This window comes from Mustela nigripes, chromosome 6 (genome assembly GCF_022355385.1).
Source record: "Mustela nigripes isolate SB6536 chromosome 6, MUSNIG.SB6536, whole genome shotgun sequence".
Taxonomy (NCBI): Eukaryota; Metazoa; Chordata; class Mammalia; order Carnivora; family Mustelidae; genus Mustela; species Mustela nigripes.
Window position 1 is genome coordinate 79,982,126 of NC_081562.1, and position 25,967 is coordinate 80,008,092.

Sequence of the window (25,967 nt, forward strand, 5' to 3'; positions counted from 1 at the left end):
TAGCATGAAACAGGAACACATATTAGCATGACAGTTGGCTTTTAGGTGGGAAGACAATTGTGACATTAGAGCCTGATGGGGAAAAAAGGCATGGAAAAGTTTGATATGCTGTACAAAAATGTCTTTGGGGTCAGACTGACCTAGGTACAAATCATTTTGGTGTCAACCGAGCAGTATTGGGCAAGCTACTTGACTGTTTTCTGATCCTCAGTTTACTTCCATGTAAAATGAGAAAAAGCCCACCTACCATATATATTTGTAGGTGGTTCAGAGTGGATCAGATACTTGACATAACATAAGCTCATGACCAATGTTGGTTTGTGTAGTCTGAACAGAATATGAAAATTTAGTTGATCTCAACAGGTGTTTTCTTTCTCCTAAATTAAGAGTTTTCAATTAAGGGGATGTAATGAAAGATAATTCACAAGTTACTGATTAAATTATATCTGTCTCTCTCTCTACCATTAATCCATTGGGTAACATGGGTGGAGTCTTGCAACCTCTCTGCCTCTCATTGCCTATAACTGTAAAAGAGAAAGGTTAGCCTATTTCTTTATTACTGCCATTTGATATATTTTGAGAATAGATGCTTTGCATATAGTGGGCATTGAATAAGTGCTGAATTAGCTGAATAATAGTGTGATGCCATTCTATGGGGGACTTGAATGGGCTAGTGAGAACTTCTGCAAGAAATGTAGACTTAACATTCTCTCTGTAAGTGCTATGTGAAATCTACAGGCCAAGTCCACTATCACCACCCCTGCGTTCTCTGGATGGATTATGTCAATAAAAAGGCAGGCAAGCACTAACATGCATATAAGTCTTCTTTACCCTAGCATATAAACCTCCAAAAGGACCCCAAGGGGGAGAATACCTCCCCCATAGATAGTTAACAAGGAAAACGAGGTATTTTAGGTTTTTCTTGGGCATTGACCTTTGGACTAACAATAGTTTCCAAAACCTTGTTCAATTCACAGAGGGTATAACTCTCCAATAACATTCTTTCCATCCCCCTACCCTGCCCCTACATACCTTGTTTTCCCAGTCTTTGCCCTCTTACTTGAAGGTTGATCATTTGTCTCTAGAACTCAGAGGATGAATCTTCTTGACCTAAAACTCATTGAAGAAAGGCCTGAAAAGTCCAACAGTTCAAATCCATTGCTCTAAAGGGTTTTCTTTCAGTTCCGTTTATCTCTGGGTGGTCCAGGGGGTCAGAGGCAGAGACTCTGTGATTGCTCCAAAATCTGAAGTCTTTACTGAAAGGTAAAATGGGAGAAAACCACACTGGGTATAGAGCAGCAAGGATCCAACTTCTTGTCTCTCAAACCCTGCTGCATTCTAGACACAATGAACTTGGCCCAGTGTCGCATTGTTTTGTTCTGTTCTTCAGGAAAACATCTATTTCAACTTTACAAACAGTGATGGTCATAATATTTACCAACTGGCGCAGCAGAAGTACTGACCAGTCAGAGTAGACATCAGCTTACAAACAACCAGAATACCCATATTGGTGGATACCAGATTTTAACATCATCTTTAAACATAAAAAGGGTATTTTAGGTCTCAGATTCCCTTATTCTACCAAAATTCAATTTATGTTACACTAAAAAAAATTTATTTGAGATTAGTGTAATTATAGTTTCTTAGCAGTTACTGATTTTTTTTCCTGTTCTCACTAATAATTCCTCATAAGAGTTCTGTAGTGTTGCCTCTACTTCTCACCCCCTATTTGCTTTTGAACAGACTCCAGTCAGGCTTTTGTCCACAATATCATCTTCCTCTGGAGCTCAGAGGTCCTGTCATGATCAACAACCCTGTAGTTACTTTTCAGTCTTCCCACTTGATATTTTAGGTTCATTCAACAGAATTAATCACTACTTCCTTCTTGAAACGCTTTCCACCTGGCTTCTAGGATTCTAGGAGGCCATTTTCTCTTGTTTTTCTTTTTTTTTTTTTTTTTTAAGATTTTATTTATTTATTTGACAGACAGAGATCACAAGTAGGCGGAGAGGCAGGCAGAGAGAGAGGAAGGGAAGTAAGGCTCCCTGCCGAGCAGAGAGCCCAATGTGGGGCTCGATCCCAGGACCCTGGGACCATGACCTGAACCAAAGGCAGAGGCTTTAACCCACTGAGCCACCCAGGTGCCCTCTCTTGTTTTTCTTGTCATGTATGCCATTCCTTTTCATTTTTCTTTACTGGCCTCTCCTCTTCCAACTTCTGAATGGTGGAGTGCCTCAGTGATAAGTCCCTGGCAAGTATCCTCTTCTCCTGGCTTCGTATACTCTCTTTCGAGGTGATTTTATTCAGTTCTGTGGCTTTAGGTCAGTGCACTGCTGAGTCCCACATCTATATCTCCAGTTTTTGCCTCTCCCATAAGCTCCCAACTATCTACACAATACCCCCATTTGGATTTCTAATAGTAGCATGTCCTGAATAAATCTCTGGATTTCTTACCCACTTCCCTATCTTCTACAGGTGTATCAGTTCCTCAATCCTTCCCCACCCAGTGAATGCTACTGGTTTTTCTCACAACTGGTAAATTCATGTTTAGTTGGTAATACCTTTAAAATACCTGTTGATCTGAATACTGGATCACACTCGTTTACCCACCATCAACTCACAGCTAAACTATTGCTCTGGTGTCCTAACTGGTATTTATTCATCCAATAGCCAGCCCACCACATTCCACATCACTCAAATGCCTACCAACCACCCTACGCTTGCTGTTTCTTGAGCACACCCATCTCATTTCCCCCTTAGGGTCTTTGCATTTGCTGCTGGTTCTAGCTGATCAGCTTCTCCTTCAGAACTTTGCAGGACTTCTTCTTTCATACCAATCAGTACTCTATACAAATGTCACCCTCAACAGAGAACGAACTGAGTCGCTTGATGGAGGGAGGCTAGTGAGGAATGGGCTAAATGGGTGATGTGTATTAAAGAGGGCACTTGTTGTGGTGAGTATTGGGTGTTGTATATAAGTGATGAGTCACTGAATTCTACTTCTGAAGCCAATATTGGATTATATGTTAACTGAAAAAATTAAAACAAAAACAAAAACCAAAAAACAAAAGTCTTCCTTGAAGAAGTTTCCTTTTGACTAACTAAACTAGTTAACACCCACCCCGAACTCACCATTCTTCATCCCCCAACCCTGCTGGATTTCCTTCAGAGTACTGATTAACTATTTGACATCACATTATAATGCAACTTGCTGATTGACAGGTCTCCCAACTAGAATGTATGCTCTGTTAGACATTCCTGACAAAAAAGGAATAATAATCATAGAAATGAACCCATTGCAAGAAATCCTACCAGTAATTTACCTTAACCGCCCACCTGATATTTAGATCAACTTCACACTCTCTATTTGTGAAGTGAACATTTTTATATTGAGTTACATTTACCCACTGATCTCCACTATTACTATTTTTTTTGCACAGAGAAAAATGACCTCAATAATAAATAAAAATTTTACCAAGGACAGTAATATCTATTCCTTTGACAGCATGCAATTAATTTTTCTCTATAGCCCATAGAAAGAATTAGTCATTCAGACAACTGCATGTGACCATTGCTGGCAGCTTGCACAGAGTCAGAACAGATATTGGAGCGGTGACATTTTGTACCAAATGTGCAAATACAATAAAGCACAGAGTAAGCAAAGGGCTATGTGCTATTGAACTGCAGCCAGTATCTGAAAAATAACATGAAAGTGTGTTGTCTAAGAACTTCCACTAGATTTCTGTCTTCCCTTACAAGGAGAAAAGGAGTTATTAGGAGCTCTCCTTTAAGTAAAATAATACGCCAATCTATTATGTAGTGAATATTCATTGTTCTTAAGAAGTGCAAAGCAAGTCATGTTCTTTGGTAACTGATGGAAGATTTCATCCAAAAGGACTTATTACGAGTTATAACAATGTGCTTCTTTAGACCATGTGCTAACTTTGGTTATCAGCAAGTTGTCTAGGCAAGGGGTTTGGTTCTTTCCATCCCCCCACAGAGGAGTCTCTAAGAAGTCAAGTACTCTCTCTTGTGTACTGGTGAACTCTATTGCTCTAGTGAGGGATATTGATTTCCCATTATTCCTAGATGCCACATGATGCATTTCTAGTAGCTGTAAACAGTTGCAAGACTGATTTTTATTTTGTTCTTCATCACACCAGTCTGCCAAAGCCGGACCTCTGTTAATGAGGCCCCATGCATTTCATCAAACACCCTTCCATCTTGGTGCTTTAAGGCTTTCAAAGGGTATAGACTTAATAAAGCTTTGGAAAACTAACTGCTGTTTTGCCAGAACCTCATAGTAGAGTCCTTTAAAAGTAACAAAAACTATACTTACTTCTCAAATCTACTCTGGGATTGACTTATTTACCTCTTCTACCTGCATTAAACCACCATTTCATCTCACTGAAGTGTGTTGGCTTTAAAATTAGCCTGGAAAATTCTTATTGGCCTTTGGAAGTAAGGAAGATCATCGATGAAGAAAATACATTAAATAACATTACAAAATAGGCCCTTAGGATAAATTAGATTGTTTGGGCAACACTTTGAGAGTTAATTGGTATCTTTGAATATACAAAAACACATGAAAGAGTCAAGTTCTTTAAACATTTTAAGTAAGGGTCTACAGTCTGACTTGGGATTTGTTCTAGCGATGAATGAGATCTGCCATCTCCATCTACTGCTTGTTGACAAAAGCTTACTTCAACCAGAAAGCCAAGATTTTTCCTTAAAGATTTTAAATTTTTAAAATTTTTTAAATAGCATATAAATTTTTAAAATAGCCTCCTGAAAGAAAACTTCAAAATGTTATAGAATTCATTTGCCCTTGAGGGGAAAAATAGTAACTATTAAGAGAAAATGAAGGAAAAACATATAAGAAAAAGGTATTTGTCAAAGGGCATCTGAGTAACCTTCTGGTATTTCACTTTTGTTCATCACCCACCATGGGAAATGACCCTCTATCCTGTTTTGTTTAATCACATGTTGGTTTATATCAGTTTTTTGGTTCTTGGACTAGATTGGATGTGTCTCATGAGTTTCTTTAATTTACTAAATATAAATACGATAACTTAAAAGAGTATCTTGGATCATCGCAACAAGCATTTTTGGTAACTCCCCAAACATTAACTCATCTCATAATATGTACATTTGACAACTTTCTTTCTGTAATTATCCACTGTCTCCCGTCTTCTGGGATTTTTGGCAAATGGTTTAATCTTTGGGTTACCCTCCATATGACTGAACTATACCTAGTTTATAGGGAAAGAAAAACAACCAATTTTTTGTTCATAATAATGAGTCTCAGATTGATGTGTAATATTATTCACAAAAACGGGTACTTCTTGTGTTGCCTCTGTTTACCTAAATCCATTCTGTGTTATCATTTACATGAAGCCAAAAAGGGGACTCTTGTGCATGTTTAACTTTCAGAGAGTTACATTCATCAGTTCAACAAATTTTTGAATTCTCACTAGATGCTAAGCACTATTTCAGGTCTGGGCAATAGACCAGTGAACAAAGAGGGGGAAACTTCTGTAAGCTCCCTAGAGCTTATGTTCCAATGGGAGAGGCAGGCATGGAAAAAACAAATAAGCAAAATTTACTATATGTCAGTGTTTTCAGGGATTTAGTCAGCTACTCAACCAAGTGATACCACAGCAATTTTGCCAATTAGAAGAACGATAGAATTGAAAGAAATCAGACACCTGAGATTCTTTTTTTTTTTTTAATTTATACCAACTGCTTTTTATTATCGAGTTTCAGAAACCTTTCACAAGATGGTAAAAAAAAAAAAAAAAGTGGAGGGGACTTTACAACCACAGCTAATGTTATTTTTTTCCATTGTTCCCAGTCAGCTCCAAACCCATTGTGTGCAAAGCCCATTTTTCCATGCATCTAAATGATAGATACAGGCTATGAAATTCTTTATTCTATTTGTAGCAGCTTACGCAGGTGCAGCCAAACACAAAGCTTCAGGACAAATTGTACACAAACTTTACAATGTGGGATTTGGATTTAAAATATGAAACATAAAATCTACACAAAACTGATAAAAATCAAGCATGGATACCAGGACTGAAACTTATAACCCATGTGTGAAAGGGAGTCTTATTTCCTTTCAAGTGCTTTATTCTGCTACAGAACAGTCAAAATGAAGATGTAAAGCTTTGTGGTTAGTTTAAATTATACACTCTGTAGATACTATACCAATTTTTAAAGTTACACATAGACCAACAGATGTCCATCAGTTCATCTGGACTGACCAGACACTCCAGCTGGATCGCTGAAAGCAAACCGGGCAAATGTGGAAAGAAAATCCACCTGTGCAATTTGTTTGCAGAGTTTACTGATGGGCACATTGCACTCCTGGCCCATGATGGCTGCTGCTTTCTTCATCAGAGCTATCATTATAGGCTTCACGCCTCTGACCACCTCCCGAGCCCCAAGTGCTATCAAATTCTTGAAGCTCTACCTCCTCTGTGTCTCCAATTATGTTTGGAACTTCTGGTCTAGATGGCAGAAGATCTTCTAGTTCAGAAAGCTTGTCTGGGTTGATCCAGTTGTTTTCAGGAAACTGCACATCAAACTTTATGTAAAGATCACCTTTTTCAAAGGGATTACGATACTGTGGCATTCCTTTCCCTCGAGCTACACGGACACAACAATTACTTTTCCAGGGGGGTATTTTACCACAATCTGACGTCCATCAAGGTGCTTAAATGTGAACTGAAATCCACACAGTGCTTCAACAAGTCCTATTTTATATGTCATGTGCAAATCATTCCCATCTCTCTGGAACACCTCATGTTCCTTCTCTTGTAGCAAAAGTACAATGTCTCCTGGTTCCACTCCTGGGGCCTGATCTGCTTCCCCAGTGAATGTAATTCTCTGTCCATGTTTCATGCCTTTGTCTACGTGGACTTCAAGAATCTTGACTTCTTTAATCACCTTCTTCCCTTCACATTTTTTACAGCGGTCCTTTTCATTAATTACCTCTCCTTCTCCATTACAATCAGAACACACAGACTGCATCTGTTGTACCATTCCTGGAGCCAGCTGTCTGATCATGATGCGTACACCTCGACCTCGACAAGCACTGCACTTCTGAACAGCTCCATACTTTCCGCCTTGGCCACTGCATGCACTACAGAGTGCATTCTTGCTAAGTTGTAGTTTGGTTGTCTTGCCATTATACAGATCTTCTAAAGACACTTTAAGTGGATGCATCATGTCTTCTCCTCTTCTTCTGCCATTTCGACTTCTACTCTGATTGCCCGTGAAGCCGAACAATCCCCCACCAAAAATGTGAGAGAAAATATCATCCATGCCACCACCTCCACCGCTACCTTCCCGAAGACCTTGTTCTCCATATCTGTCATATAATTCACGCTTCTCAGGATTTGACAGTACTTCATATGCAAAACTGATTTCTTTGAATTTGTCACCAGCATTTGGATTCTTATCAGGATGGTATTCCTTGGCTAACTTTCTGTATGCCTTCTTTAGCTCGTTCTCGCTGGCGCCGGGCGGGACGCCCAGGATGTCGTACAGCTTGGTGTCGGCCACGTTTGCCATGGCGGCCGGCAGGGCAGCGCTTAGGAAAGTAAGCGACGGAGCAGACGGAGCGCAGCCAGGCCCACAGCGGCGTCCGACACCTGAGATTCTTAATAAGAAACCATAATATCGCCCAGACAGGAGTACAATTCTAGAGGCCACCATGGCTCCTAAAATCCTATTGCTGGGATGCTTGCTAACATAGAAAAGCTAAGGACATTTACCAGCTGGGGAAATTTTTGGTCAACTGATATTCTGATATTCATGGGACTAAATCTGTTTTTGAAATAGGAGAAACAGAGATTAACAAACAGAAAACAGAGCATATCTGTAGTTTGCTTTTGAAAGCATTTTAAGCTAAATCTAATGCTTCTAAAGAGGAGATATATAACTTACTCCATTGAAAACTGTTGCTACTTTTTATTAACATTTAAAAATCTATAGTCAGTTCTATTCTAAATGGTTATCAATACTCCAGTAAAATCTAACCTAATCTATCTCTTAATTTCCTAAAAAAGCAGGTGACCAATATTTGCCCCCCCACAAAATATAACTTTTGTCCTGATACTGTGGCTTTAGTTTTGTGGGGTAGAGCAATCAGTGTTATCACATTTTTATCCTCTAGCACTTTTCTATATAGAAATGAGGTCTCTTCATTTGATTTGGAAAATTGAATGCTAGTTGGGGAATTCAAAACATTGTTGGTTTCAAGCTTGAGTTCCTCCGCATAGTACCAACTTCTTTTTCTTGGCCCCAAGGTATGCGTCTCAATGAGAAAACATGAGGGAATGGTGAATCCAGCATATCCCGAGACCATTTTGCCTATATACTGAATGCTGCCTTAAAATTCTGTCCAAATGTGGTCCATGAATGATAGGGCTGCATTTGGACAGAATCAGATTTGGACGCCTTAGTCCAAATTACATGTGTCCAAATGCGATTTTTATTGCTATAGGCAGAGTAAGCCATAGTATATAAGAAATAAGCTTAGATATATACCATGGCACTGCTCATTTATACTGATATAGGAAATATGCCCATCTGAATGTAAATTAACTATTTCTTATATGAAGCAATATACAAAGTTGGAAGTCTGTTCATCACCATGAACTGAGGAGAACTGGAGTAGCATGTTATACTATGATACTATGACCTGATATGCTGAAATAATTCTCACCTCACTGAACCACAAATGTGACAGACTTCTATAGTGATTGTTAGATTTAATAACAGAAAGAAGGCCACTTTGAATTACTAAATATTGATAACATTTCTTGAAGAACAAAATAAATGCACATTTCATAATAGGCACAGTATTAACTTATATCTACTGTGATCTTAGTAGCTAAACACATCTTGCCTTGTCATTCTCTTAACATTTTGATCTTGTTCAAAATACATATTTTACATTTATGCAGCAGGAAAGAAAGCCATGATTCTCATGACATTTGTATCCAAGCTTTTCACCGGGACCTGGAACCAGCTTTACATGTGATTCTGAAAACAGACCCATCTGCTTCCTCTGTTTCATTCGTAGGATAAACTTGACCTTGGGATCATGTGGGGAAACCAGCCATGGTTGTTGGCCATTTCCCTGTCTCTTTCCTCTGTCTCCAGCCCCTGCTCACTGCTGTCCAAGCATTATCTCATCTTCCCAAGGAGCCTGTGAAGTTACTATATTTAACCCCAATTTTTAGATGAAGAGTCTGACACCTAGGGAGATTCAGAACTCCATCCCCTTCCCCTTTTACCTCCTTTAAGTAAATACTTGGGGTGTCATCAGCCTCAGATACCCCTGTCCATGAAGACAAGCTTTGCACTTCCTGCAAATGGAAGCATTTATTATTAGCATTCCAATCTAAGCCAAGTGTGGTCAGAGTTTACACTAACCCAATAATGAGTCTGGAGAAGTATGCAGAGTAGGAATTGAAGTACTAACACTGGACTAACAGAGAGAGAAGGAGGGGGACAGGGAGTCCAAGACTAAGGAAAACCAAAATATGGTGATTATAAAAAAATAATGTAGAACGATAACTCTAAGAGAATGTAGTGTCTTTTTTTTTATTATTATTAATCCTCTCTCCAAAAACTTTTCTTACTAGACACCAGCTACTTCTATCACAGATTCCCCCAAACTCCCTAAACTGATGACCTCTTTAACAGGGAAAAAAATAAGAAAAAAAAGTAACACCGTTCTCCAGATAAGGAGCAAGACTTTCTCTTCTCATTTGCCTGCACTCTATTTCCTTAATTCATCTTTCTTTCTCCAACTATAGGTGGGAAATCATTGAGGAACTATTTTTTCGTGAATCAAGTTTTTATCTCATTCTATGAGAAATCTCTAGAGATCACTTTCAAACTAAAACCAATTTCATACCTAGTAGAAAAATTTCATTTCATGGAATAAAAAGCTAAATGAGAGTAGTCCAAGAATATATTTCCAAAAAGAAGGAACACTAAGTATATTTGCCCAATTACTACCAAGAAGTATTCTCTTTTGTAAACCAAGAAATAAAAAAAGAGAATTGCTCTGTTGGTAATGCTCTGTGTTATCTAGGGCAAGTGAAAGATACTCTGGTTATCAGTCCTTTTATGTGTCAAGCATAATTTTTCATGGGAGATGTCAGTTATATTTTAACAAAAGACCAAATTCAATTCCAATTCTTTTTTTTTTTAATTTTATTTATTTATTTGACAGAGAGAGATCACAAGTAGGCAGAGAGGCAGGCAGAGAGAGAGAGGCAAGCAGGCTCCCCGCTGAGCAGAGAGCCCAATATGGGACTCGATCTCAGGACCCTGAGACCATGACCTGAGCCGAAGGCAGAGGCTTAAGCCACTGAGCCACTCAGGTGCCCCCAATTCCAATTCTCTTACCAAGAATATTTCAAGTAACATAAGAAGAACAAGGTATTGATGAAAAATAAAAGAAAATGCATTTTTATTTTTTTTATTTTTAAAGATTCTATTATTTATTTGATAGAGATTACAAATAGTCAGAGAGGCAGGCAGAGAGAAAGGAGGAAGCAGGCTCCCTGCTGAGCAGAGAGCCCAATGCGGGACTCGATCCCAGGACCCTGGGATCATGACCTGAGCTAAAGGCAGAGGCTTTAACCCACTGAGACACCTAGGCGCCCCAAGGAAAATGCATTTTTTAAAAATGCAATAATTTACGAGTATTACTGCCAATTTATTTCCTACTAATATTTTAAATCAAAATGTTCTAAATTATCCAGCTTATGTTTTGAGTTTTCTGAATTTTCCAAATTACATGTCTAATTTACTGCTGAGGTCTGAAAAACAAGGAGAGGTGAGACCAACTAGTTATCTGCAATAGAAAAAGATGATGTGGTATCATTTCATTTTTCTTTTTGTGTCTTTAAGAATTTCTTATTAGCAGTTTGGAATGATCCATAGATCATGAAATTAACAGACATTGAAAAGTTACCTGGTTACTTTCATAGGTTCCTTTCCTCTGAAACCTATTCCCCCTTGGTCAGAATTCTCAGCAGATAGGGTAGTGGTGAGGTGCCAACGTGGCCCAATGGATTATGTCTCTGACTCTTGATTTCCGCTCAGGTCATGATCTCTGGGTCATGAGATCGAGTCCGTGTTGGGCTTCTTGCTGGGCAAAGGGCCTGCTTGAGATTCTCTTCCTCTCCCTCTGCCCCCGCCGTCCCCCCACCTGCTTTCTCTCTCTCTCAAAAAACGAAAAAAAAAAAAGTAAATAATTAATAAATAAGGGGAATGGAATGGACATGGACACTCCTATGATGTTCAGGCACTTTATCATTGGCACATCTGTATCAGCTGAATATACAGAAGTCTTGGAGAAACTTACTTTTTAAATTGAAATAATATATTGAAATCTGAAATTCGTATTTCATCACTTTTTCAATATTTTTAAAAGAAGTTCACTAAATATAGGACTGATAATTTTTAGTGATTATTTAGTTATTAAAAGCAGAAATAAGTGTATTAATGCCTGTGGATCCACCACAAATGTTTTTTCATATTTAGTCTTTTTTTTTTTTTTCTTTACATGCTAGCTGTGAACTTTGGTGCTGTACCCAAAAGTGAAGAGCGGATGAGACACCTAAAAATATCCTCATTTGCAACTGTTTCCCTTCCTTATGAGAAGGAGGGTCATCCCTCCTGATCTTGCCTTATAACAAGAAAATAACTAAGACAATTTGGGAATTAATTCATTGTTCATCTCTCATGCTAGCATGTCAGGCCCTCCATCATTTTGGTTCAAATTGATGCTAAATTACAAGAGAACAGAACAGGAGTCTTTGGCATTTTTCCACTCCATGTAGTTACTAGCAGAGATGATTAATAAAAGTCCCTTGGATATGACTTGAGAAACTTAAGTGAATTAGACTCTCTTTACTTTGTCTTCTTACACAAAACACAATATTATGGGGTTCATATTTTTTAAAGGTAGTGAAACAAAATATAACCGAATTACCACATATTATAAAATATGGATCACTTCCTTCTTATAAAAATTTAAGATCAGTTTTCCAGAATGAAAGAGATAAACACGTATAGATGCAAATCAATTCTATATTGGTTTCTTACTACAACATTAAAGAGAAAATCTGAGGATGTAAGTTATGACTTAATTTTGATTTTGATGCACACAACTACCGAATGTACATAAAATAACCATCACAGAATGAAACAGATACATCTAACAGCTTGCTGCATTTAAATGATTTTAAAATAAGTGCTTATAAAAAGTCAATTTTGGTATTTTGCTGCTTAGGAATGAAACAAATCACAAATATGTCTTTATGTTGATCTTCTTTGACAGGACTGGGAATTCCCACATTTTATGGGAGATGTTGATGTAAATCTTCCTGGATTACACACTCCCCACATGCAGTTCAAGATTCCTTTCTTCCAAAAGATCTTCAAGGAGGAATATCGTATTCACATAACAGGTATGCTGTAACTTTATTTTTTTTTTAAGATTTTATTTATTTGACAGAGATCACAAGAAGGCAGAGAGGCAGGCAGAGAGAGAGAGAGAGGGAATCAGGCTCCCCGCTGAGCAGAGAGCCCGATGTGGGGCTTGATTCCAGGACCCCTCAATTCCTGCTGAGATTGGAAGAGTGGTACCCTAGAGTACCAATCAGACCCTATGCCTTTAGGGGTTAGGCCACTTCTCATTTGATCAAAACCTCCTTCTGTGGCAGAGCTCATGTTTCTCTCGGGTATGTCTCTTGCAGATCCTCAGACTGGTGAGGATCTTTCATTTGCAGAGATGCCCTTTTTTTGAAATGGCTCTGATATGATTTATCATAATATTCCTTCATGACATCTCAGTCATTCTCATCTGAAAAAGGTCTTCCTAAAGTTATGTTTTATACCTTTTTTCCCCTAACCAGAAGCAGACAGCCAAACGATCACATAAAGGATGGTGTTAGTTCCCAAGCTGTTCAAATGCACGAAGTGAATGTGTGCATGTGTTTGTGTGTGTGTGTGTGTGTGTGTGTGTGTTAAGGACAATGGCTTAGGATCCCACACCTGCTAAAATAAAAACTGCTGAAGAAATCTGTGCTTACCCTACCGTCTGTGCTGCTGAGTAAAAATAGCCCAAGCACAGAAAACGTGAACATCTGAGTCCTGCAAAAAACCTTTGCTTCCCAACTTGAAGGCTGGTTTTCGCTTTGAGCATGAAGCGACCTTCCTAAATTGGAGAATGAGCTCATGAATAGGGAAGATGCAGCAGGTTTCTTTTCCTATTTAAAATGAATGAGACCCATCTATTAAATTCACTGGGTAAATCAATCAATTTGAGTTCAGGTCACATAGTGTGGTTTCAGAGTCCCCACTTAATCTCTGAAGCATGCTACCCTCTCGGACTTCTCAAACAGCTCTCACACACATGGCATCATCGTATCCCTCTGGGTGGGCTTTTGCCTGGACCATCTGTTCCTGCAATCAGCTCTTGTCCCAGGCCATCATGGCACTAATATTGTCTCTGAATGAATATCGGAACCCTCGTCAAAAATATACTGCTGCAGTGCACAGTATCAGGTTAAAGGGGGGCTGAATATTCCTATTCTGAATATTCAGAATAGGAACGCATTGGTAAGAAGAAAAAAAAAAAAACCCCAAGCTATTAAAAATATTTAATTTGGGGCTATTTGGCAGGGCTTAGTCATATATGCTATCATTTATGGATAGGGACAGGTTCAGGTTCTCTGGTGCCCAGAGTTTACCCAAGTTGGAATGCTCTAAGAATATAAAAGCAAAATTATGACTAAAAATTATTTTAAGTGCCTTGGAAGAAGGACATGCTTACAGGAGTCCTTAAAGCTTCAGGGTAATTAGCTTTGAGATAAAGCCTCCTATGCAGTTGAGCTAAAACCTTTATTCTTACAAGTATTGTTTTCTAGAAACTTAAAAGGAAGAAGACTGGCTAAGTTCTTGTAATGGAGACTGCACATTAATAAAGTGTGTGAGAAGGTGGAAATATATTGTAGTTAAGGTTTTGATGCAGTGTTTGCCAAATGATGCTGATAATTATATCATTCAAGATACGTATCTATAGATTACACATGTTTGGGCCTGATTCCTAATAGCTCCAACTCAAGAAGTCTGGGCAGAGGCCAGGGAATGGGACTTTGGAAGAGCGCTCCCAGGTGATGGTTATTGGAAACTGCTCCTTGGTGCTGGAGAGCCACAGGGGAAGCCAATAGAGTACAGCGGGGCCATGGGGTGAAGAGTTCCACCATAAACAATTTAAACCCCATTTTGTGGTAGGATGATTGTGTGCCTCTCCAGATCCGTGTTAAAAAATTCTAGGAAAATGGTGGCAGGTTTGGAGGCTGAAGAAAGTCTGGACTGTTCCTCTCTCATTTTGTTCTGTTACTCTCTTAAGTCTGTTAATCCCTGAATATGTGGCTGGGGACACCCTCCAGTAGCAGCTAGTCTCCTGTGAATGGCCTCTTTATCTGACTTTGTAAGATAGTTGTTTCTGAGGAAACCTAGATAAAATTTCCAAAAGCATGGTACATGTTGCACTGTAATATGCTCAGTTGTCAGTAGCCTACAAATTTCCAAGTCACTTACAAACTCTGAACAAACTAACTTGACCAGCTCCTCCAAGTTCTGCTGCTTTTTGTGTGGAAACTCAATGCTTTTCTTGATGAGTAAATATAGTATTATCACTGGGCTATTAAGCATGAAACTCTTTATATTCATCAGTGGTTCTCAAATTTTAGTGTGTAGGAGAATCACCTGGAGAGTTTGTTAAAAAGATCCATTAGCCTCATCTCCAGAGCTGGATGCCTGAGATAGGAGGTGCAGCCTGGAGGCTGTGATCCAGGCTTCTCTTAAATGTTGCCAGTTGATGCCTCTGCATGCTTCCAGAGGACCTCTCTTTGAGAAACACTGCTGATGAGAAATACTTTCTACAGTCAAAATTCCTCTCATCCCAGCTTTTATGTTCATATGCAACTCAAAAATCAGAAGCCACAGGACAGAATGAAAATTCAAATAGAAATGAGGTGTTAGTGAGAAAGGCACAAGATAGAGTCCTGCTAGGAGATGGAAAGTCAGAGCTGGGACCAAGAAAAGAGGTCCCAAAGCAGAGTATTTCGGGAAGCATCTGGGTGACCACAGAGGAAGCCAGAGTCAGGGGTAGGAAGAGATCCTGTGGATCCCCAGACAGCTCCAACTGTCGCTTTCTCTGCCTGGGTTTGTTCTGTACTAGAAGGGTCTGTGCAAAGACTGGTAGGGCTTCCCCAATTCAAAATGGCCCCACCATGGCCTCAACTATCATTCCTCTGTGTTCTGGAAATAATAGTTCTGTGCATGCTGAGAAAATGGAAAATGGTGCCTGGATTTTAGCTCCAACACTGACTGTTGGTATGGCCCTTGTCAAGCTTCTTAACCTCTTAGAGGCTCAGTTCTCTCATCTGTTAAATGGGAACAGTAAGGTACTTGACCATGGGGTTGTGAAATTTAATATGTACAAGGCACTTAAAACACTGCCATTTGGTAAGCACTAGGTAAACTCTCACTACTTTTACCTGAAGCTTTTGCTCTCAGAGTCCTTCCAGAGTTTGTTTTCCTATTTAATTCAAAAATATTAGGTAGCCTAAGAAGGGGCTCTTTTATTATTTATCCACTATTCTGAATTCTCTACTGTTATCTACTGAGTCAAGAAGAAGGCTAAGAAAGGAAAAAAAAAAATCTCTCTTCCAATGAAGAGTGCTGTATGTAGAGGGTTATCTGACACTGATGAGTTCCCATTGACATTTTAAAAATATTTAGGATTTGCGTATTTTCTAATCCTGATTCCATGCTAGTTTTATTTATGCATTTCAGAAATGACTTGAATTGTTGCATCTGTTTAGCTCATCTGGATCCCCCTTGACAGATGGTTTGCTGCAGTGTGTATGAGCTTTCATTTTATAAGCTGGGTTGCAGCTTATAAAAATAAATCATCTCTATCCAAGGGTGTGTTAAAATATTTTTTTTCTGGGAATTTTGACTTCAGTAACAAAGGGGATAAATTGTTAATGATTAGGTCACATTGGTGCTTTTAGCCCAAGCTCATTGTTCTTCTCTTAAACATAAATGCTAAATGTAACCATGTAATTATCTCCTCTGGCCTCTTCCCTTTTACCTATAAGGTGAGTGCAAGAATGGATTCAAAATGTGATGTACTAAGTCTCTGGAGGCGAGAGAGGAATGGCCTCTCAATTCACTCTCGGAAGCTCCTCTGAGTCCTATTAATGCCAATCCCGGTGGAAGCTCTGCCATCTGTCATCCCAGCCAGACAAAGGAAGTGTCCCATTGGTGGCCATCATCTGAGTAAATTAGGAGGGGGTTGGGGGAAAGGCCAGAAGGAAGGCCTGTGCATCTGTGAGGAGAGAACTCACACTGTTGGCACGATGATGCCCACGGGAACCCTTTCGGCAAAAATGGAAAATGTAGAAGTAAACAAACCTCCATTGCGTCTGTGTTCTATTTCAGTTTCCTGAGTGGTGTGAGGACACAGGTGCTTTACAATGGCAAGAGTGTGGAAAATAATGAATAAAACCCTCCGTTTTATTTTCATAGGTGTATGATTTCTGGCAAATGAGTTCCCAGAGATTGTTTTTTAAAGAGCTCTCCTGTGCCAGTCGGATCGTGGGAAGTGCTGGGGAGGGCAGACCAGTGGTTCATCCAGAATATTCTGTCCGACAAAATTAACAAGGGGCTTGTTAAACAGGGAAGTATGATGCATCCTGCTCACTGTGACAATCTCCAAAGATCATGAATTTATCCAAAGTACACAAAGACCTCTTGCTTTTCTCTCAGTTGTGAATTTTTCTAAACCTTTCCTGAAGCAGTTTCTATTTTCAACACATTTATACAGCTCTAAGAGTTAACTATGTTTATTTCTACATGAAGCAGCAATTCCCCACATTTGATTTGTCCAGAACTATTCTTCTTCAAGGCCATGGATGCTTTGCCTGAAGGCTGTCAGCCCTTTCTGTCCCTGGTCTGTCATGTACAAACTGAGGTGTCCTGTCTTCATTTGTGCATATAAGAGTATTTTTGTTATAAAACTCACACTCTTCAGGAGTAGTCTTTACAGCTAGAAGAAAGACTTGAAATATATAATGAATTACAATCTTTAAGATATGAGCATTTTCTATTCCAAATTTTCCAGATTATATCTGATTTTAGCAGTATCCTAAAATTCACCAGGTCACTGTGACACATTTGATTTGGAACACTATAACTTCTTATTTGTCTGGACACATTATCTCAGCATTTGCCTATTGGTTAATGGACATTTTCTGCATTAATACGATCTGGGGAATACAGAAATAAACAAGATACAATTCCTAATCTCAAGAAAGTCAGAGTCTAACAGTCACCTAATTCAGTATAATCCCATGGCTTTCCCCTCTCCTTGTATCATCGCCAGTTTCTACCCCTACTCATCATGTTGGATTATGTCCCACTTAAGAAATGACAATGACAAGAGAGGCACTTAGAGGAGGTATATTCATTTGCTTTTAAGTCTTAAGATGAAGCTTTACTAACTCAAATAGCTCCTATTAATTCATAAATTTTTTAGTAAGTATCTTCAATTTACTAAATGTTCTCCTTATGACCCAAGCACTAATGTGGCTTCCAGATATCCCTAAATTACCTAGGGGTTACTTGAAGAGATGCTAACTTGGTGAGCCCTGTTTTCACTGCTCATGTCTGGAATGAAAAGACATTGAATATGGCCAAGAAGCCTGTTAGAGCAAACAGTTATTTCTGTAATTATCTAACATTTATCTATTTCAAGGACGTGTTTGCTTGCGGTCCCATAATGGATATTAAAAGGCTTTGTGTATTAAAAGATACATTTCATGTATCTGCAACAGAGGCCAGAGTCTGGCCAAGCGGTGGCACTAATTCAGTAGGAAGGTGCCCACAGCACAATTCAATCTCAATGCTAACTGGCAACCCTACTGGGTTAAATAAAATTATAACTGCAAATCTGAATAATGAGAGGCTTCTTATATGATGGGACTATCAGTACTTTATACTCTTTTATCCTTAGTTGAAAAAATTATATTTTCCCCCAAATTGTTGTCATTTCCTATGCTAAGTGATGGTGATATTTAAAGAAGAATCCTTTTAAAACCAACTAGCCCAGGATCTATAATCTCCCACAATGTAAAAACATAAAATTACCATTATAATATCATTTTTGACAATCAATAGGATTCATTAAAGGCACAAAATACAAGAGAGAGGTAATCCCACCAACACCATGCAGTGATTTCTCATTAAGGGAGACAGTGAGCTATTTCAACAAGGAGATTAATAGAAATAATGTATGGATTCTTACCCTCCCTTCTTGCTGATTTACATTATGCTATGTAGTTGAAACAACAGGAGGAAATGCAAAATCTCTCCTGTGATTAATGCTGAAATACTAAACCTCTTGTTATGGTTGATTGTACATTCACAACAACACACTGGGGAAATGGCAAGAGAGCATTTCTGTTCTTTTCCTTTTTGTGTCTGATATCCGTTCCATGTGGGTTGTTTCAGGGACTCAAAATTATTTTTTATGGAAAACAGTGTTTCTCAGAATATACAATTTTTAAAGGAAAGCTTTCTCTGCATGAAAATTGTGTATTCCATCTTTTTTGCCCTAATGGCGAGATTTCCTGGCTCACCATAAAACGTTAAGTTTTAGGTGATGTTTATCTCACTGGATTCACCAAAGAGATTTTTAGGGCTGGGGAGAAACCTGAAAGATCGATAGCTCAAACCCCTCACTTGATAAACGAGAACAGTGACACTGAGTTGTCTCCCATGATTTCGCTTTCCAGTTTGCCACATCTCATAGGGCAAAAGTAATTTTTTAAAGAGGAGAAAGCATTACAAAATTAACAGAACACTGTGTGGAAAAATAGAAGGAAGGATATTAGCTAAAGATGAACATCATTCCTCTGTGCAAATGCATAAACGGGCCAGCAGTTTATGTCATGCGGGCTAGAAACAATCAAAAAGTAAGAAGAGCCATTTCTTCCGCATTTTACTAGCTTCAAGTTTCAGCTGACTAGCTTTGACAGGGGAGTGGGAGGGGTATAGACAGTGCCTCATCCACAGAAGAAAAGAAATAGGATGTCAGTAGCGAACGTGCCTAACTCTGTCCTCTCCCCTCTGCACTTTCCACCCTGACCTGGCCTTGTCTGTGGAGGGGACACTATTGAAGACACTATTACCTGTACTTTAGCTTCAAAATCTATGTATATAATAAATGACCTATTCTCAGGATCATTCTCCTGCAAGTTGTAGACAAATTACCAATTGCTAAGAATTTTCTTTCTTTCTTTTTTTTTTTTTTTTTTAAGATTTTATCTATTTATTTGACAGAGAGAGATCACAAGTAGGCAGAGAGGTAGGCAGAGAGAGGGGGGGAAGCAGGCTCCCCGCCGAGCAGAGAGCCCAATGCGGGGCTCAATCCCAGGACCCTGAGGCCACGAACCAAGCTGAAAGAGAGGCTCAGCCCACTGAGCCACCCAAGCGCCCCTGCTAAGAATTTTCAATGTGTTAAATGTGCTGATTCACAAAGCATGTTTACATGTAACTACACGCTGTGTCCTCTTAGATAACTGGTTCAGTTATATCTATCCAGCAATGTCAGTGCTCAGTGATTCCTGCTATTTTATCCAAAGTGAGACACTTGATCACTTTTAGGATATATCTTTGTTATACGTATGGTGACTAACACAACAATTAAAAAAAAAAAAAAAACCCTTACATGTTCTTCTCTCCCTATCACCAAGATCCTATATTAACTGAAGACACAGAAGAAATAAATTAAAGAAATAATACTTTTTTGGGCAAACTTCATATATTTTAGAGAACTTATTCAAATGTAACTTCTCATTTTATCCTCACAATCATCCTTTGAGGTAGTTATGTTGATATTATTCTCTATTTCACTGCATAAAAAATTGAATTCACATAGCTAATAGGGGTATAAGGATTTGGGGGAAGAGGACAGAATCATAGAACGAGAAGTCATCTGGTTCAGTTTCCTCAATTTGAAAATAAAACTACTGAGGTCTGGAGAGGTTGAACAGGTAACTCAAGGTTGTATTATTTAACTTGAGTGTCAGGATGAGATTCATCTGCTGATTTCTAGTCTGCAGTTTTTTGTGACTGTGATTCTCCCTCTCCCAGATCGGTAAAGATGTGTCAGAGAGGGGAGAAGATACCCAATAACTGACGTCCAGCAACACTTTTTAAATTTGCTCTTCTTCCATCTCATCTAAATATCCAGACTCCAGGTCATGTGAGAATAACATAAAGTGACTCTTTAGTGTTAACATGTAGTGGTCAAACTCACTCAGCACCATTCAACTTGTGGGAGGAAAATAATACATAAAGTTTGAGGAAGAGGTCCTCCTATCCTCAGGGTTTCTTTTTAATTTATTCAGTGTACATTCACTGCAGTTCTTATACTCTGATTTTCTTTTTTCCTTGTCTGTTAACATTCTCTAAGCATCTGTTCCCACCAGAACAGCACCTTACTCCAAGCTCACTGAGCATTCCTTTCTTCTCCCTGATTCTGTGATGCTGCTTATCACGGTTTCTGATACCGGGTTACCCTAGATACAGGGACCACTTTATGAGGGACTGCCCTATTCATGAGTTAATAAAAGTGACCTAGAGAGTACGGGTTTCTCCGAGGGACCTTTGTGAGTCAGGAAGGCGATGGTCGGTCATACAGATTCAAGGACAGTCTGGCTTCACAGCACATGCAGTTTATAGCAAGATGAAAAGTATGAATCTCCTGCAACAGGGAAGCACCTGAAGCCCTCTCTCAGGTTGCTTTCCATCATGGAAGCTATCAACTCTTACCTCCTTAAGACTGGATGGGAATCTCAGAACTTTTTCAATTCACTTGTCTCTCGTTCCTCTCCTGCTTTCTCTTCCTACAGTATTCTCCATTATTTTCTCTCTCTCCTTTCACCCCGTTCATATCACCTCATCTTTTCCCATATGCTGTTTTATCTGCAGCATAATAAAAATGCAAACTGAAAGAAATGCACTATTTTCCAGACTGTTCTCTATCCTTTTCTTTCAGGGACCAAATGAATTGCTACTCCCTCCAAAATCCTTCCTGCAGATACTTCGACGGCCCTCAGTTTTTATTCCGTTTCCCCAACATCTTTGGTGTTTATAGTTCATATCACTCACCTGGCACCTCTTCACTGTGGCCTCTTTTTATCATTTATCTGTTGATGCCCTGTTCTGTTTCCCCAACAAGACTATGAATTCTTCCCTGGAAGGCAGAAAGGTTTGTGCTCAGCAGCTACTAAGGCATCCCACAACAGAGACTAATATGAGCACAATAAATGTTCGATAATGATGCTCTCCTTTATGTTTGACTGAATTTCTCTGGCTTGAGCATCCTTTACTTCTTTTATGGTTGATGCTTAGTAAGAGTCTGTTTTAGTTTTGGATATGACTCCAGGAGAGCAGGAGTGGTTAGAACTTAACAGTGCCAGGTGTTATAGTTTATCATATATGGAAACAACATTCCCAGTGTTTCAACTTACCTTCTAGAGAGATATGTGAAATAAATCATGCCAGCAAGAGTTTCCTCTACAAAGATTGTAATAATTGTAGGGTTGACAATTTCAGGACAGGCAGAGTCATAATTTCCAGTCAGCGAGTTTACATAAATTCTCCTGATGAAGAAGAATGGTACCTTCCCAAGCAAATGCATTATCATGGCTTAGGCAAGGCTTTGATGTTAATAATAGTAACAATTACTGAGTTTCTTTTATGTACCAGGCACTCTGTTTAGCATCTAATAATCTTACGAAATACTAACACTAATAGCTTTAATAAGTATAGTATTTTCTGCATGTAAATAAACTGAGGTTTAGGAAATTTAAACAACTAACCCAAGATCACAAAGCTAGTAAATTTTGGAGCCAGGATTAAAACTCTTCAGTTTTGTATATAGTAGCAATGTAAATGTGTAAAAATGATGATAAAACACTTTCCTAAACTCTTCACAAAGTTATATTTTTATATAGCTATACATTGTTAGAATACATATTGCAGAATTCATTTTTACCATTCTTGGTTTAAGAAGTTTGCCCAAGATTCTCTCTCTCTCGTTTGAATACAAAATAAAATAATTTTGACATTATATATATACATACATATATGTATATATGTATATGTATGTATGTATATATATGTATGTATGTGTATATATATATATATATATAATATTTATAACTAAGCTTTTAGAACCTGTTATATGTATCACCTAATTTGCTATAGCAAACCTCTGAGGTGAGTACTACTATGTTATGATACACTTGATACTGTAAAGTTTGCAATAAATTGTGTTTATAAGAAAAATTAAGATGGAATCTAGTATCCCTTGAAAGTTTCCCCACAGTCTTTTCATTTGCAGATGTAAATTTATTTTAAAATTCATCATCATTAGATAATATGTCTCTAAACAATGTCTTATTTGTATGAAAATTTTAAATACAACAAAGAAATTATAGTAGTTTAACAACCTCTCCCAATCCTGTCTTCTAAAGCAGTTTGTCAGCTTCGGTTGTATTTATATGTCTGATAAATGGATTCTGTTCAATGAGAATTTAATGTAATTATTTTAAAGTCTTGAATGCTCAAGAATTATTGATCTGAATCACATCAACTAATGGTTTAATCAACAGGTCACCTACAAACAACAATGTGAATTCAATTGATATATTTGCAGTATTTGCACTGTAAAATGATTTATATTTTGCCTACACATAATTATAAAACTGTAAGAGATGTTCAATCATATGTTAGACTTGTCTGTGAATGTCATTAGAACTTTGTTTTTAAACATTAACTGAAATGTTCTAGAGAATAATCTATATGGAATCAAATTTGAGTATAGCTGTGGTGCCTATCAAACAAGGAGGCTTAATCTAGTTAGTGTATGTAGCATCAATTATTGACTCTAGGTCCCACAGTCACATTTTCATGTGTCTAGAATACAATCAGGAAATATCTTTTGCCAATTCACTTAATGGCACCATAGCCATCTTGAAAAATTGCTAACAGGCCTAAAACGTTAACAATTTATACTTGTATGCCATTGTCTCCATTTTATTGGAGAAAGCCCTATTGCAATTTTATAGGTCTTTGACTAATATGAAGTATTTCTTTTTCTTTTTTTAATGCAGGTAAATGGTTTAACTATGGAATTATCTTTCTTGTCTTGATTTTGGATCTTAATATGTGGAAGAACCAGATATTTTATAAGCCTCACGAATATGGACAGTACATTGGCCCAGGGCAGAAGATATATACAGTGAAAGACTCAGAAAGTTTAAAGGATTTGAACAGAACCAAACTTTCATGGGAATGGAGGTCCAATCACACTAACCCTCAGACTAATAAGACATATGTTGAGGGAGATATGTTCTTACACAGCAGGTTCATAGGGGCTAGCCTTGATGTCAAGTGTCTAGCTTTTGTTCCAAGTTTGATAGCTTTTGTGTGGTTTGGATTCTTCATTTGGTTCTTTGGACGGTTTCTGAAAAATGAGCAAGGCATGGAGAATCAAGACAAAACTTACACTCGCATGAAAAGAAAATCACCATCAGAACATAGCAAGGACATGGGATTCACTCGAGAAAACACACAGGCCTCAGTGGAAGACCCACTGAATGACCCTCCCTTGGTCTGCATCAGGTCCGACTTCAACGAGATTGTCTACAAGTCTTCCCAGCTCACGTCAGAAAACTTAAGCTCGCACTTGAATGAATCTACCAGTGCAACAGAAGCTGATCCAGACCCAACGACTTCGAAAAGTACACCTACGAACTAGATTCACTTACTTGGAAATAGCACAAAAAGCAACCTTGAGTATAACTTTAAAAAAGTTAGTCTTTCCTTTTGTAAATGTAAAGTTTACGTAGTGTTAGGTGAAGAAACACAAACAATGCCACAACGGTGCTCAACATGCTTTTTCTAGGACTCATTGTTTTCTATTTGTATTATAATACACGTGCCTACTTATATCTAACAGTCCTCTAGAGATTGCTTTTCACAATTGCACAAGCTATTTACTGACTTTACAGCATAGTAGAAGATTAGCTGATTACCCGTGTATCTGATGTTCAACCATAGTGGTGCCTTGAGACAATAAACTGTTTTTAACTGTACCAGAACTGAAGTGTCGAACAGTCCTCAAACCTACTTCACATGGGGTTTTTTGTATACAATTACTTTGATCTACACTTGATGTCTTAGCAGGAAACAGATATAGCCAACAGATATGGCTTAGGAAGTATCTCTTGTTTCCTATTCAGCAGTGGAGTTTGTGACTTTGACAGTGGGATTGCATAGAGGCCTGGTGATTACCTTTGAATTTGTTTTGGCTATCTGCCAAATACAAATACTGATTCAAAATTCAGTACTAGGAGAACGATAATCCAGCATGGGTCACTAGTTGTGAAATGTGGCTTTCTCCAACCAGTAATTGCAATTAGATGATAATACCTAATTATGTTTTCCTAATTAAAGATAAATTGCTACTTGATTAAAAATCCTGCCCTTCACCTATGAGAACAAAGGTTAAGAGGCACAGTTGGGTGAACTCTCAAATTTATTGGCATTTACACAAAGCACTAGAAAACCAAGGAACTAAAGTTTTAATCATGTGAGGGTTGTACAGCCTACTATCTACAATATTTGTACATCTTTCTGTAAATATGGCTCTGGACAAGGAAAATTGAAAAACATATGCCAACCCTGAATAAGGGAACTCCTCTAAAAGTCATGCAGCAGAACCTTGTGAGGTAGAAAAAGATGTGCATGAAACAATCTATTCAGTAACTTGTTTTGTGTGTGCATTTTTTGTTTTTTTTTTAAGAATTAAACATCATACATTAATAAATACAAATTATATATCAGTAATTATGTGATGTAGTTTTTTGTTTGTAATAAAGGGATTCACTTGTATCTTAGTTTAACAGTGGCTCACTTAATTTTTTTTTTAACTTGATGCCAGTTGAGTTAAAAAATGGAATATACCCAATGTGCTTTTAATTTTGTTCCATAAATTGTGATTACATGTTCATGAGTGGTTAAGGGGAGAACATTTTAAGGCAAAATTATTTTTCTGTCATATACTGACATAGCTGTGTTTTGTCTCTATGATTTTTAAAATACCTGTTTTGATCTGCTTTTAAGCTTGCAGCATGCTGAATTTAGCATGCATAACAGAAATATGCATTTATCTGTCACTTGAGAGCCAGCTTTAATAAACATCTTCCTACAACTGTTTACTAAGCAATTGGAACCATGCCCCTGCTGTTTCTTTTACCTTTAATAGCCATGCCTGGTGCTGCTTAGAATCATAAATATCTCTGACACTAAAGATGCAGAGCTCAAGCTCAGCATGGTAACCTTTTGACCACACTGTCCCAAGAAACTTACCATGCTATTGCTTATATATGGTAACATTGGGCATTACCAAATTTGCATAGTATAAAACATTCAACTATTTTTTTAAATTTTATTTATTTGACAGAGAGAAAGAGAGCAAGATCACAAGTAGGCAGAGAGGCAGGCAGATGGGCAGGGAAAAGTAGGCTCCCTGCTGAGCAGAGATTCCTCATGTCGGACTCAGTCCCAGGACCCTGAGACCATGACCTGAGCCAAAGGCAGAGGCTTAACCCACTGAGCCACCCAGGTGCCCCAAAACATTCAACTTTTGACTCTAGGACAAGTAAATAATACCACCTAGGACTCTCTCTCTATGTATTTTATTCTTAAAGTCTTGTGGAATGTAGAAGGAAGTATTTAGAAAGCAGGTGTCCATAATCAGTATGCAGTCCTTATAAAAATAT

General features: G+C 38.2%; 2 protein-coding genes across 5 annotated transcripts in view; one reads left to right on the top strand and one right to left on the bottom strand.

Annotated features, from left to right (window-relative positions):
• Window positions 1-25,028, top strand: part of TMEM117 (transmembrane protein 117) — a 476,788-nt gene extending 451,760 nt beyond the window's left edge. For all 4 annotated transcript variants that reach the window (XM_059404805.1, XM_059404806.1, XM_059404807.1 and 1 more), the window contains 2 exons: window positions 12,374-12,503; window positions 23,295-25,028. In XM_059404805.1, the coding sequence (XP_059260788.1) occupies window positions 12,374-12,503; window positions 23,295-23,941 (777 nt within the window). In that variant the 3' untranslated portion in view covers window positions 23,942-25,028. The remainder of the gene's footprint in view (window positions 1-12,373; window positions 12,504-23,294) is intronic.
• LOC132020660 (dnaJ homolog subfamily A member 2-like) lies at window positions 5,911-7,646 on the bottom strand. Its single transcript, XM_059404804.1, is given in 2 exon segments — window positions 5,911-6,663; window positions 6,666-7,646. Coding segments are annotated over 2 exon segments (1,230 nt in total). The 5' UTR covers window positions 7,579-7,646; the 3' UTR covers window positions 5,911-6,346.
• Window positions 25,029-25,967: the final 939 nt, after the last annotated feature.